The 15,791-nt window shown below is 31.2% G+C and overlaps 1 protein-coding gene across 1 annotated transcript; it reads left to right on the forward strand.

Moving 5' to 3' along the window:
• Positions 1–4,538: 4,538 nt before the first annotated feature.
• Positions 4,539–12,391, forward strand: LOC143257538 (uncharacterized). Its single transcript, XM_076516346.1, has 5 exons — positions 4,539–4,827; positions 7,439–7,580; positions 8,078–8,123; positions 10,335–10,421; positions 10,918–12,391. The coding sequence occupies exons 1-5, from the start codon at positions 4,690–4,692 to the stop codon at positions 11,015–11,017; spliced, it is 513 nt and encodes a 170-aa protein (XP_076372461.1). The 5' UTR covers positions 4,539–4,689; the 3' UTR covers positions 11,018–12,391.
• The last annotated feature ends 3,400 nt before the right edge of the window (positions 12,392–15,791 follow it).

Below are 15,791 nucleotides of genomic sequence, written 5' to 3' on the forward strand. Positions count from 1 at the left end.
AGTATCCCACAGTGCCCTATATTACTTTCTTACTAAAGGTTTCAAAGCCCAGTGACATATAACAAACACTTTCTTACATACACACGTCGCTTCTGTTGAAACTATAAACAGGTATTGTCAGACCTGCAGTATCCCACAGTGCCCTATATAGTCAGGGATGTAATACCTGGTCGTGGCCTGGTGATTAGAGTGCCGAACTGTAACAGCAAAGGTTCATGGTTCATGTACCACAACTCTTCATTTTGTTAAGGGTTTATCAGATTTAATTAAGGGTGTAAGTTTGATGGTTTATCAGATTTAATTAAGGGTATAATTTGTTAATTTGAAATAATTTTTATTATTATTATTTAAGATCAGTGGTTTCTCGGTCTTGTGTAAAGAAGTTTGGTAATGAATTAAAACAATGTATATACGTGTACGCAGCCAGTGCCAGCTTTTAAAGTCAGAAAGCTGTTTGTCGTGATCCATTGTACAGTATGTTTTCAATAATAATGCTTCTGTGGAGCTACTAAACTCGTTCTAAAATGTAGTATGTGAAGATGTTTCTATGTTTGTTGCTATTTGTAATAGTGACAATGTATAAGGAACATTCATATTTTGTTTTCACTAATGTCAGCTTAAGTTCGTGTAAAACTCTGTTTATCAGAATTAATAGAAATTCTGTAATTTTCACTTTTATCACTAAGTGTTATGGCTGTATCTTTTCCAAGGCACATGAGTGTCTTATTCGGAACTGTATATTAGTATGCTATCTTTGTCTCTTGATTACGTCACAAACAGACACACTAAACACAAAGTGCAAGATTGTTATTAACCAGTAAGAAACGTTGAAACTATAATTACACAGAAGTTTGTAATGTTTAGTGTGTCTTACACGATAGTCCTACTTGAGGTTACTGTAAATGGTGTATTATGTATTATTTTTCTTCATATGTTCACGTTACTTAAGTGTTGTAATAGAATACATGTACTATTTCCATTGTACGTTCTGTTCTTTCTTTTGAATAATGTAAGACAGCTGGTATCTATGGTAGGTCAGGTGTTTGTACACCGTTGATTGTTTTGAATAATATAATTATAGTCTCTGTGATATATTAGGTCAGGTGTTTGTACACTTGCCTTTTTCATACTTTATCCAACTAAATAATTTATAGCTGCTACAATGTCACAACTGTTAGAACAGTTGCTGTAGTGTCAAAACTGTCTCTGTTAGAACAGCTACCACAGTGTCACAACTTTCTTCACTGCCTCTGTTTGAACAGCTACCACAGTGTCACAACTTTCTTCACAGCCTCTGTCAGAATAGCTGCTATAGTGTCACAACTGTCTGTTAGAACAGCTGCTACAGTCTCACAACTGCCTTCACTGTCTCTGTTAGAACAGCTACCAGAGTGTCACAACTTTCTTCACTGCCTCTGTTAGAACAGCTGCCACAGTGTCACAACTTTCTTCACTGCCTCTGTTAGAACAGCTGCTAGTGCTACAATTTTCTTCACTGTCTCTGTTGGAACAGCTACAACAGTGTCACAACTATCTTCACTGTCTCTGTCAGAACAGCTACAACAGTGTCACAACTATCTTCACTGTTTCTGTCAGAACAGCTACTACACTGTGACAACTGTCTTCACTGTCTCTGTTAGAACAGCTACTACACTGTCAGAACTTTCTTCACTGTCTCTGTTGGAACAGCTACAACAGTGTCACAACTATTTTCACTGTATGTAGAAGAGCGAACAACAGGAAAAACACTTATCACGGGCTTGTTTATTTAAACTTCATAAAAGTTGTTTTTTATCAGGAAGAATTTCCTACAAGCCGGGAATAAAACACTCTTACATGGATCAAATTTATAAAACAAGTATAACGGAATATGTTGGGATCATTTATACAAACTCTTGTTTGTATATAAACAAATATATAATATTTAAGAAAACAATAACGTTAAAGTGCACATTCAAACAAATACTATACAGAAATGACATTAAGCGGCCTTTTAACCGTTTACATTCTAGCGGTGTGTTTCTTGTGGGTGTGAGAATGATTGATAAGATGTTTATGTCGTGATTAGTCTAGAGAAATCGATAGCCAGTGATTGTCAACATTTTAAATATAACAAAATATGGTTTCAAATAAAACGATTCACTTATGTAAAAGTACATATGACGTTTTGTGAAAATTCTGTATGTGATGGAGAAAAATGGATACTTTTGGATACAGCATAGAGTAATTACTGTAGAACATGTAAAGATTTCAAGACAATAAAACCATCCCAAGCCTGTGTTATCAATCGAATTTTGGCCAAAATTTCACTGAAGGATTGCGAAGTTCTCGCCATGCGTTGCAGTGAAACGACACAGGGAAGCAGAAATGTCAATGCGTGTCATCTATCTGTCACAACGTTTGGCCAAACAAATTTAGTCAAATGTTTAATTACAAGATGGCAAGTATTCTGTATATAACTTAATTCATAAAAAGTGCCAAAACATAAAATACATATTTTCACCATACATGCCAATTTAAGTAGTAATCAATCAACCTACCAATACCATTTTTTCTTCAATGACGAAACATGACGTCCTGTTTCGGCGAGCTAACTTATTTTTCTAAACTTGCAGACCATCCATAATATTTTTGTTCGGCAATAAATGACGTTGTTTATCTAACAAGAGTACTGTCTCTAACTTGTGTGTGTGTTTTTTAACCAATGCGCTCTTCTTTTTAAATTGTTTGTATGTTTGTTTGTTTTTTGAATTTCGCACAAAGCTTCTCGAAGGCTATCTGTGCTAGCCGTCACTAATTTAGTTGTGTAAGACTAGAGTGAAGGCAGCTTGTCATCACCACCCACCGCCAACTCTTGGGCTACTCTTACCAACGAATAGTGAGATTGACCATAACATTATAACACCCCCACGGCTGGGAGGGCGAGCCTGTTTGGCGCGACGGAGATGCGAATCCGCGACCCTCAGATTATGAGTCGCACGCCTTAACACGCTTGGCTATGCCGGGCCTCCTTTTAAATAGTAAGAATTACTTGAAGTAAATATTTGGTAATTGTTCAAGCTATTAAGATAATTTCTAATCCTCTATCTTGTATATTACCGTTAATCCTTTTATAAATTTGTATTAAGTTATATCTGAGGTTTCATGCACTTCAAATAATTATAATAAAATTAAAAATATGTTAAAACAACATTAAACCAACGTTTTGCTATAATATCTTATTTATGTTTTAATTCTTTGTATAAGATAGTTTAAAACAACACAACTGACAGGTTAATTTCTGTCCACCGAAGAAAATCAAGATCTAGCCCTACATTTTACTGTTATTGGTCCACCAGGGGGACTGTAGTATAGAATTCAATATTTTATTTCCACATAGTTTTTAAGAGTAATTTTATCTGTTAAACTGTGTTACCAATATGATCAATAGATGGACAGTGTCTCACGTGAAAGGTGTCACTGATTTAAGAAACCTTCCACAAGACAATGTTTATAAAAAATAAGTCTGAAAAGTCCTTAACAAAGACAAATAGCCAAGACTTTCTAGTCATTATAAAGCTTTTAGATGAATAACAACAAAAAGTAGTTATGTATTAGTCAAATATGTTGTGAGATAAATTACATCAACGATCGTGGTCCCCTTTAGTATGATAATAATAACACTACTTTTATTAAGATTATATCCCCTGATGGTTTGTATAACTGTAAAAAAAAATTTCATGTCGCCCACTTCTGTAGCATTGTTCAATACAAAATTTTATTACAGATTAATGTAGAAAATGTTATGAAATAAACGTATTTACTGTATATTTCATTCAAATAGATACAAAAAATGTAGTACTGTAATATTCTTGTGAAAAACTTTGTATTTAGAACGTGACAAATACAGTGTTGTTTTAGCTGTAACATGCAATAAAATTTCTGAGCCATTTTAATTTCCATGACAGAAAATACCTTCAAAAAGACAATAAATATTTATAGTATTCTTACAGATCTTAATAATTAGGACAAAATAAACAATATTCATTTTATGTTGTCTCTTGTAAAATATCAAATTTTAATGTCTAGCTTTAAGGAATCCCCTTAAGCACGAGAAAAATATATTATTATTCAATATTTTTCTCTGTAATAAAAGAAAGAAAGAAAAACCTCCGCAATGTATATTTTTCTAGTTAAATTATAATTTTTAATAAGAAGTTTTAGAATTAAAAAATAATAATGTGTTGTAAAAAGTTGTTTTTAGTGTCTCAAAGCTACACAATGGGCTATCTGTTAAGTCCGCAAACTCATCGTTGACAAAGCTGTTATAAACTTGATACGTATCACTCAACTTTGAAAACTTCCTCCATTAAAATATCTATTTTTAACTTTTGTATTACTTAAAAAAACTATTGTATTTATTGAATATAAAAGCATGTTTAAGTACTTAGAAAACATGTTTCAATCATTTTATTTGAAATGAAAAACAAACATTCGACCTACTTCTTACAGCCTTTCTGGTCATGTTGAATAATGAGCACTATAGCGACCTCTAAGCGGTATCATAGCAACGGATGAAAACAAATCAGCGCATATTAACACAAGTTGTGTTATTGACTACTGCATGATTACAAAACAAGTCGTTTTTAAGCTTTCTTACGTAGGCCTAACGTCAATTACATTAGAAAGAAAGATATTTTTGAACCTAACATGCGTAGAAATTTTGCTAAGGAGTTGAAACCACGATACATTCCAGGTTCAGACTATGATAGTTCTATTCCATATGGCGGAAAAGTGTATTTAGCCCGTCGCAAAAAACCAGACAGTTGGCTCATTATAGCTTTGGAGGCAAGTCACTTAGTTTAAAAGATTAGATTAAGTTGTATTAGACGTATAATTTGCTTACTTATTGTTAAATCTACGTCAAACTTAGATTTGGTAACTGTATATAGCAAGAACAAACGATAAAAACGTTAACATTGGACATATTTCACATATAAATTTCAGATTAATATTACTGTTTTAACTTAAACACAAAGCTTTACTTAAATTTTTTTTCAGATATTTGCGAGTAGCTATATGAAGGTATATCTGTGTATGACAGTCCTCAACTTGAACTAATATATCAAAAATTAGTGAATATTATGTTCTTCCAACCTTTGAACTATTCTAAGTCTAATCCTATAATAAAACCATTATTCGCCATCTGGAACTTGACAACGTTCGACCCTAACTAGTTTAACTATCAGTATCAAATGTTATAATTATGAAACTATGATCGCTGTCAAATAATATTAATCAAACTTTAATGCTGGATAGAGAGGTCTAAATCACAAGTAGGCCTAGGCTAGTTAATTTATTCTGCTCAGGAAAATATTGTACAATTGAAACATTAAGTATTCTCTCCATTTAACTAAACCTAATATCGAACTACTTAAGTTATCAAATAACTTGTTTATAAACATAGACTATACAACCAAATAAGTACTTGTCCTTGATGTTAGTTTTTGTTTTACTACTTTGGAATAAGTTAGAGGACACTAGTTCCAAATTAAGCCAAGACACTGGTAGGCCCTGAGCAAAGTACAACCACCCTCGGTTACTTTTCGTTTTAAGAAATACTTTACAATTTGATATACCAAACTCATTAGTGATAGAAAAAAACTGGGAAAATTTTCTTAAGAATAAGTGGATTATTACTGTTGTTCTACTAACACTATTTATGTTACTGTTTATACTTGCATTGACCAGTGGATAAAATGGTCCTGGGCGTTAATATTTTAAATTGCTTATGATGTATCAAAATTAACAGAATAAAAAAAAACACACATAAAATAATGAAAATTTATAACCATCAGGTTATTTTATAGAAACAAAATTGTTCAGGAAACAGATAAGGAAAACTTGTGTCCATTATTTTAAACTAACAAATCTTTGTTTGAGTGACTCAGTGAGATCTAAGTTAAGAGATACATAAGTGATGTCACTATTATATAATAAAAAAATTGAAAAGAAACTTTTGCTTCTGAGATGTAACACAAAATCAAACTGATGAAAAATGACTTGAATCTGTTTAATGACATTAAAAACGTACAGTTAAATGTTGTATTACCGAGAAAACAGTTCACAGAGCAACTGGAAAACAGTTTTCTGGATCATTATGAAATTTAAAAAAAAATCCAGAATTATGACTCTTTAAGTTTAGTATTGGAATAATTACTTATTTATTTATTTGATATGAAGTTTTGTATTGGAATAATTACTTATTTATTTGTTTGATATGTAGTTTTGTATTGGAATAATTACTTATTTATTTGTTTCATATGAAGTTTTGTATTGGAATAATTAATTATTTATTTGGTTGATATGAAGTTTTGTATTGGAATAATTACTTATTTATTTGTTTGATATGAAGTTTGAATTGGAATAATTACTTATTTATTTGTTTGATATGAAGTTTTGTATTGGAATAATTACTTATTTATTTGTTTGATATGAAGTTTTGTATTGGAATAATTACTTATTTATTTGTTTGATATAAAGTTTAGTATTGGAATAATTACTTATTTATTTGTTTCATATGAAGTTTGTATTGGAATAATTACTTATTTATTTGTTTGATGTGAAGTTTTGTATTGGAATAATTACTTATTTATTTGTTTGATGTGAAGTTTTGTATTGGAATAATTACTTATTTATTTGTTTGATATGTAGTTTTGTATTGGAATAATTACTTATTTATTTGTTTCATATGAAGTTTTGTATTGGAATAATTAATTATTTATTTGGTTGATATGAAGTTTTGTATTGGAATAATTACTTATTTATTTGTTTGACATGAAGTTTTGTATTGGAATAATTGCTTATTTATTTGTTTGATATGAAGTTTTGTATTGGAATAATTACTTATTTATTTGTTTGACATGAAGTTTTGTATTGGAATAATTACTTATTTATTTGTTTGACATGAAGTTTTGTATTGGAATAATTACTTATTTTTTGTTTCATATGAAGTTTTGTGCAAAGCTACATGAGGGTTTTTCATGAATCTGTCCTTAATTTTCAACTGGCAAAAGCAAAAAACAAGAAACTAATGAACAATTAGTTTGTGGTAACAGAGTGTGAACCATGAATCTTCAGTTTCACAGTCTGGGCGTGCTAACCACTAGGGTACTCCAGTCTCTTCAGGTTATTAAGGAAGTAATAAGTATTATATTAATTAATTACTTTGTTACAATTAAAATCGGAACAAAATCTGTGAAGGAGATATGTAAAAATAACAGTTAAAATCCAGTGTACAAAATAAACACAAGTTGAGTGATTTTTATTTAATTCACAAAAACAAATCTTTTATCTATAATTCTGAGAATAGTTTGAAATTTATTAAACCACTTGAATATTTTAACAAATAAATCTAAAATGTGAACAAGATGTAGTAATACTGTCCTTTATTTTGCAGGTGTTTGCTGTAATTTTCGTCGTTGCTTTGGTCTACTATGCCTATTTTTATTTCGACCATATGCATTTCCACGTTACAAATCTCTATGCTCATATTGGACACGTTCATGCTCAACATGCGATTGGACACAAGTATTTAAATGGTAAAAACTAGGATCTTATAAATAATTATATAGTACTTTTTCCCTTAATATTTTGTAATTTTATGCACTTTACACATGTATTCCACAAAATAATCTTAAAAAATGTCTTACTGTTAAACTATTCAGTAAATGTGTTATATTGGTCTTCCAAAAATTGAAGTATCTCTTTTGATATGCACAAAGCTACACAATTAGTAAACTTTGTCCTTCTAGCCACAGGTATTAAAACCCAATTTTTAGTGTTATAAACCCTTAATCTCATAACTGAGCCATCGAGAGCACAAGACTTATGTGATGTGTAACCATCTATATATTTGTAGATGTTATATGGAGTCATGTTTTAAATTATGGATCATTGAATTACAAATAATATTAAAACATAATATATCGAGTTAGGTACATGAACTCTGTGTTAGCATCAGACAACAACAGATAATTTTCTAAATAACAAATAATGTGGAAAACTTTAAATGATGTGTTGAAAAATATTTTAATAGGTGTTGGGACAGAAAAAAATCACACATTGGCTTTTCAGTGGTTTAGGTAAGATTATTATTTTTAAATAAGGTAGAATTAATTAAAAACTATAATAAGTTTCAATGTTTTACAATAACCAAGATGTTTGTTTATAAAATATGATAAGTTTTACCTTTCTACAATAACTAAGGTGTTTATTTATAAACTATGATAAGTCTTAACTTTCTACAATAACTGTCAGTTTATAAACTATAAATTTCAAGTTTTTACAATAACTAAGATATCAGTTTATGAACTGTGATAGGTTTTCTGTGATGACGAGAAAACCCACTTGTAGAGAAAATTATACATTTAAAAATGGCTGGTATGGGTAGAGAAGGCACTAATAGAGGAGCGAACAATGTTTTGACCTTCTTCAGTCATCATCAGGTTCACAAGGAAAGGGTGACTGACCGATAGCTGACCACATGTTTGAAAGGTGTTGTGTAACTGAGTGTAGGAATGTAGAGGACAGTGTTAGATGTTTGATTATATTTATCAATATATGTATAAAGGTGTTCCTTTGTATTGATTTATTTTGGGCTTAAGTTGTTGTATAAGTAAGGCTTCTTTAATTTTGTGTTTGTTCATGTTTGTTTCTTTATTTAGTATTTGGTGTTTTCTATGGTTATGTTGTGTTTATTTGATTTGCAGTGTTCGAAAACGTGTGAAGGTGACTTTTTGTGTTTTTTGAATCTGGTTTCCATTTTTCTACTTGTTTCTCCAATATAGAAGTCGTGAAAGTTATCACATTGTATTTTATAAATAATGTTGGTGTGGTGTTTGTCAGTGTAGTTTTTACATAGTATAGATCTCAGTTTTGTGCCTGGTTTTTGAATAAATTTGGTATTGAATGGAATGTCATATTTTGTTACTAGTTTTTGCCAAATGTTGGTTATTTTTCTGCTGATGTTGGGAATATATGGTATACAGCAGTATATGGTTTAGTTATATTTTGATTCGTGAGATATATTTACTTTTGTTGGTTGATTTTGCTTTATGTCTAGGTGTGTGCGTATAATGTTTTCTACGGTTTGTGGATGAAACTTATTGATGTTGATGAAGTATTGTTTTATTTTGTCTAATTCATCGTTAATTTTATCTGGTGAGCATAGTTTTATGGCTGTGTTTATTTGGTTTCTTAGTATGTTGATTTTTTTGTTTTGTTTCATGTTCTGAGTCCCAAGAAATGTATAGTCCAGTATGGGTGATTTTTTGGTGGATTTCTGTTTTAAATTGTGTATTGGTTCTTGTAATTTAAAACCTTTTTTTCCATATTAATAAATATATCCAACATCTAAGCACGCTCTCTACATTCCTACACTGAATTACACAACCCCCTTCAAACACATGGTCAGCTACCAGTCACTAACCCTTTCTTTCTTTGTGAACCTGATGATGACCTAAACGTTGTTTGATCCTCTATTAGTGCTTTCTCTATCCATACCAGCCATTTTTAAATATATATATATATGATGGGTTTTAACTTTCTACAATAACAAAAACATGTCATAGTTTATAAACAAACATCTTAAACATTTTATAATAACTACAATGTCAGTTTATAAACTATGGTAGGTTTTAACATTTTATAATAACTAAGATGTCAGTTTATAAACTATAAGTTGTAACATTTTATAATAACTAAGATGTCAGTTTATAAACTATGATAAGTTTTAACATTTCATAATAACTAAGATGTCAGTTTATAAACTATGATAAGTTTTAACATTTCATAATAACTTAGATTTCAGTTTACAAACTATAAGTTTTAACAGTTTATAAACTGTGACAGGTTTTTATTTTTGTCATTTCCAACAGCAGCTGTTGTATTTTTTAGTAATTTATATTTCTTTTGTGTTGTTTGTTTCATTTACGAACTTTATCACAGTTGTATTATCTGTGTTTTCTTTGTGTAACAAGGTTCTTTTCACTTGGTTATTCCTTTTCTTATGGTTCATTAATCTTTAGTGAACAAAACACCAATTATCTGACAAGCTGGTTCACTGTCATGTGATAGTTCACATCAAATAAACTTTAGGGTTGACTATCATAGAGAGCCAAGTTTGATCTTGCATATCACAAAATAGAGACGTCATCTCTATATCATATTCTGATAATCATGCATATTTATGCTTTGTCTTATAATAACTTAACTTTAACTTATAAACACTTCTTTATGCAAATGTTTCAGGTAAACATTATCCTAATCAGTTTAGTTACATATATACCTTACAGGAGAGCTGCTGACCAGGGCCATCCCCAAGCAGCCTATAACCTGGCAGTAGGCCATCTACAAGGCTACAGAACTGATGTGAAAGAAGGGTTAGTTTGGGTTATTTATTGATTGTGTGAAGATTAAAAAAAATTAAAATATCTGTAATCCTTAGCAATGAATATTTCTATAAATTAATATGTTATTACTTTAATATACTTTACATACTATAAAAAAAACATGGAAAGCATATACTGTTTAATATCCTTCAAAATACATGTCCTGAAAATATGTAAAGTTTTAATTTTGTTATGGTACTATATACACATACACACGATTATAGTTTGTTACCAAATATGATCTCACTGCAGAAAAATCTAGCTAACTCTCAGGTAATGTTTGGTCCTAATGAGTTTCAGAGAATATGATCTCTCATCAAGAAAACTGGACTAAAATAAATGAAACAAAAACACCATAAAAAAAAAGATGAATAAAACATATCTTACATTAGCTGTGCACCAATGCTTACTGTAATTTACTGAACATGTATTTTACAGATATGAACTCGAATTAAACATGTAACAATGTTTCATTTCAATTCTCTAGAGAGGCACACCATCTCATCAAGTTTGCTGCATTGCAAGGGGTAAACGAAGCTCACGACGTTCTACACAAAGTGTGTTCACGTGGACACTGTGATCACTAATATATAACACTGTATATTCTTTAACAACTGAAAGTTTTATTTCTTCTCATTTTTGAGATTTTAATATATAAAATAAACAATGATTTTAGTTCTATGGAATAACTAAATAAACAATGATAAGTGAAAATTGTGATAACATCTATATCGTCATACAAGATGGTAATATGAAAATAGTATATTGTTTTCAAAGAATTGTAAAAGTTTGTCAAATATTGATACGATATTTACTATTTGAGGATATCATCTTCACCATTTGATGATACGATCTTCACCATTTGATGATACTGTAGTTTACATCAAAATTTTCATAACTTTTAATGTATTGTATTATTAAAACTGTAAACTTTAAGTATTGCTAAAACTGTAAACTTTAAGTATTGCTAAAACTGTAAACTTTAAGTATTGTTAAAACTGTAAACTTTAAGTATTATTAAAATTGAATTATAAATGAAATTTATCCCAGACCTGAAAAATCTGGATAAATATTATTACCAGACTAATGAAAGATCTAGATGAACATTATCACCAGACTAATGAAAGATGTAGTTGAACATTATCACCACGCTAATGAAAGATGTAGATGAACATTATCACCAGACTAATGAAAGATCTAGATTAACGTTATCACCAGACTAATGAAAGATCTAGATGAACATTATCACCACACTAATGAAAGATGTAGATGAACATTATCACCAGACTAATGAAAGATCTAGATGAACATTATCACCAGACTAATGAAAGATCTAGATGAACATTATTACCAGACTAATGAAAGATGTAGATGTACATTATCACCACGCTAATGAAAGATCTAGATGAACATTATCACCAGACTAATGAGAGATCTAGATGAACATTATCACCAGACTAATGAGAGATGTAGATGAACATTATCACCAGACTAATGAAAGATGTAGATGAACATTATCACCAAACTAATGAAAGGTCTACATGAACATTATTACCAGATACTGAAGTCTAACTAACCTACAGGTTATAAGATGTGCAATGGCACTAAAATGTAACTAACCTACAAGTTACAGTATGTGTAATGACACTAATGTCTAACTAACCTTCAGGTTACAAGATGTGTGATCACACTAAGATATAACTAACCTACAGGTTACATGATGTACAATGACACTAAAGTGTAACTAACCTTCAGGTTACAAGATGTGTGATCACACTAAAGTCTCACTAACCTACAGGCTATAAATTAAGTTGTATGATAATATTATTTCCTAACTTTGTATAGAATGGATTTTCTGTAAGAAGAGTTACATAATGTAGAAATACAAAAAGAACACACAAAATATGATGTTTTTGTTAAGAAACACCAAACAAATTTAATAAAATTATTACAATTCTGAATTCAGAGTTTTAATTTTTGTATGAGAGGTAGGATAAAATATTGTTTATCTGATAAGGTAAAACAATAACTCAACACAAACCATCAAATAACTTCAGAACAAAGCTCAAGAATCAATACATCACAAATACTTGTATTCTTACATGTATTTGTTTATATCACCTTTACATAAAAGTAACACTAAGCTGCTACTTAATTTATACTCACATATTCAATATTGTGTAAAAGTGTTAGGACAATGTCAATAATTAGATTACATTTAAAGAACAGTGGAAGATAAATCACAGGTGAAACTTCAAATTATTATTGATATTCATTTTTAGTACAATAGTAACTCTGTAGTTCAACAAACAGTCAATATTTCATGTGTTCCTCTCTTGTTTTAATAACTCCCATTAGTATTTCATGCATTGTTGCTTCATATTTAATCAAAGTTTACTTTGGGATTTTACTACAGATGTCTCTAATACACTCCCATAAAGTCTCTTTGGAAGGAACCGTTGATTTATCAAGTTTTTGATCTGTCAAATACCAGATCAGGTCTCTGTGAGGACCATTGTATCATTTAAATGACTCCAGCAGCTTCTTTCCTAGCTAAATAATTTCCACACAGGTTCGATAAATGTTTGGGTCACAATCAACTGTATACACCATGATGTTCAGTATCTGATGGTACTTGTACTAGTTCATTATTACACAAACAGCTGTGTACACCATGATGTTCAGTATCTGATGGTACTTGTACGGGTCCATTATTACACAAACAGCTGTGTACCCCATGATGTTCAGTATCTGATGGTACTTGTACTAGTTCATTATTACACAAACAGTTGTGTACCCCATGATGTTCAGTATCTGATGGTACTTGTACTAGTTCATTATTACACAAACAGCTGTGTACCCCATGATGTTCAGTATCTGATGGTACTTGTACTAGTTCATTATTACACAAACAGTTGTGTACACCATGATGTTGAGTATCTGATGGTACTTGTACTAGTTCATTATTACACAAACAGTTGTGTACCCCATGATGTTCAGTATCTTATGGTACTTGTACGGGTTCATTATTACACAAACAGCTGTGTACACCATGATGTTCAGTATCTTATGGTACTTGTACGGGTTCATTATTACACAAACAGTTGTGTACCCCATGATGTTCAGTATCTGATGGTACTTGTACTAGTTCATTATTACACAAACAGTTGTGTACCCCATGATGTTCAGTATCTGATGGTACTTGTACTAGTTCATTATTACACAAACAGTTGTGTACACCATGATGTTCAGTAGCTGATGGTACTTGTACGGGTTCATTATTACGCAAACAGCTGTGTACCCCATGATGTTCAGTATCTGATGGTACTTGTACGGGTTCATTATTACACAAACAGCTGTGTACCCCATGATGTTCAGTATCTGATGGTACTTGTACGGGTTCATTATTACGCAAACAGCTGTGTACACCATGATGTTCAGCATCTTATGGTACTTGTACTAGTTCATTATTACACAAACAATTGTGTACCCCATGATGTTCAGTATCTGATGGTACTTGTACTACTTCATTATTACACAAACAGTTGTGTACCCCATGATGTTCAGTATCTGATGGTACTTGTACTAGTTCATTATTACACAAACAGTTGTGTACCCCATGATGTTCAGTATCTGATGGTACTTGTACTAGTTCATTATTACACAAACAGTTGTGTACACCATGATGTTCAGTATCTGATGGTACTTGTACTAGTTTATTATTACACAAACAGTTGTGTACCCCATGATGTTTAGTGTCTAATGGTAGTTGTACTAGTTCATTATTACACAAACAGCTGTGTACACCATGATGTTCAATGTCTGATGGTACTTGTTCATCATTACATAAACAACTGTGTATCCCATGATGTCCAGTATCTGATGGTACTTGTACGGGTTCATTATTACGCAAACAGCTGTGTACCCCATGATGTTCAGTATCTGATGGTACTTGTACGGGTTCATTATTACACAAACAGCTGTGTACCCCATGATGTTCAGTATCTGATGGTACTTGTACGGGTTCATTATTACGCAAACAGCTGTGTACCCCATGATGTTCAGTATCTGATGGTACTTTTACTAGTTCATTATTACGCAAACAGTTGTGTACCCCATGATGTTCAGTATCTGATGGTAGTTGTACTAGTTCATTATTACACAAACAGCTGTGTACACCATGATGTTCAGCATCTGATGGTACTTGTACTAGTTCATTATTACACAAACAATTGTGTACCCCATGATGTTCAGTATCTGATGGTACTTGTACTACTTCATTATTACACAAACAGTTGTGTACCCCATGATGTTCAGTATCTGATGGTACTTGTACTAGTTCATTATTACACAAACAGTTGTGTACCCCATGATGTTCAGTATCTGATGGTACTTGTACTAGTTCATTATTACACAAACAGTTGTGTACACCATGATGTTCAGTATCTGATGGTACTTGTACTAGTTTATTATTACACAAACAGTTGTGTACCCCATGATGTTTAGTGTCTAATGGTAGTTGTACTAATTCATTATTACACAAACAGCTGTGTACACCATGATGTTCAATGTCTGATGGTACTTGTTCATCATTACATAAACAACTGTGTATCACATGATGTCCAGTATCTGATGGTACTTGTACTTGTTCATTATTACACAAACAACTGTGTACACCATGGTGTTCAGTATCTGATGGTACTTGTACTGGTTCATTATTATATCTATTTTGTATGTATTTCCTATTACCTCAGCAGAAAAACATGTTTTTCCTCCATGTTTCATTCATCCATGAAACATTTTCCATTCATTAACAAACCAGTGTTTATATTTTACATCAAATTTCAGTCTCTTTACAATATCTGGAGATCAAAGTAAAGGTTTTTTTAACTGCTACACAACCAGATATTCTATTCTCGATTAGCCTTCTTGATACTGTGGATATGAACATCTTTCTGTCATTTGGTACATGGTTGTTTATCTCAGGCTTGATATCAGTAGCAGTCTTAACTGTCCCAAAAGTTACATAAACTAAAATACTTAACATCAGTATCTCTGAGTTTAGATGTTCTGTCTCTTACTTTACTATTTTCACATTTACCTGTCTCTGTCTTATGATCTAAGACAGTGTTTGTGGAACATTTACAGTGTGTAACGATTTGTTAGAGAGTCCAACAAGTATCATATAATGATTATATGTGAACTCTCTGCTGCACTGATAATTCTCTGTTTTTTTGAGCTGTGGCAAGACAGTAGGACGTAATGTATAGTGTTAAACACTGTTTTTATTTAAGTTTATTTCTGGAGCACTATTAAATTAATTTCTTCTAGTATATACCAGTACAATATGCTAGATCCTTG

Source organism: Tachypleus tridentatus, chromosome 1, assembly GCF_004210375.1.
Source record: "Tachypleus tridentatus isolate NWPU-2018 chromosome 1, ASM421037v1, whole genome shotgun sequence".
NCBI classification, from domain to species: Eukaryota; Metazoa; Arthropoda; class Merostomata; order Xiphosura; family Limulidae; genus Tachypleus; species Tachypleus tridentatus.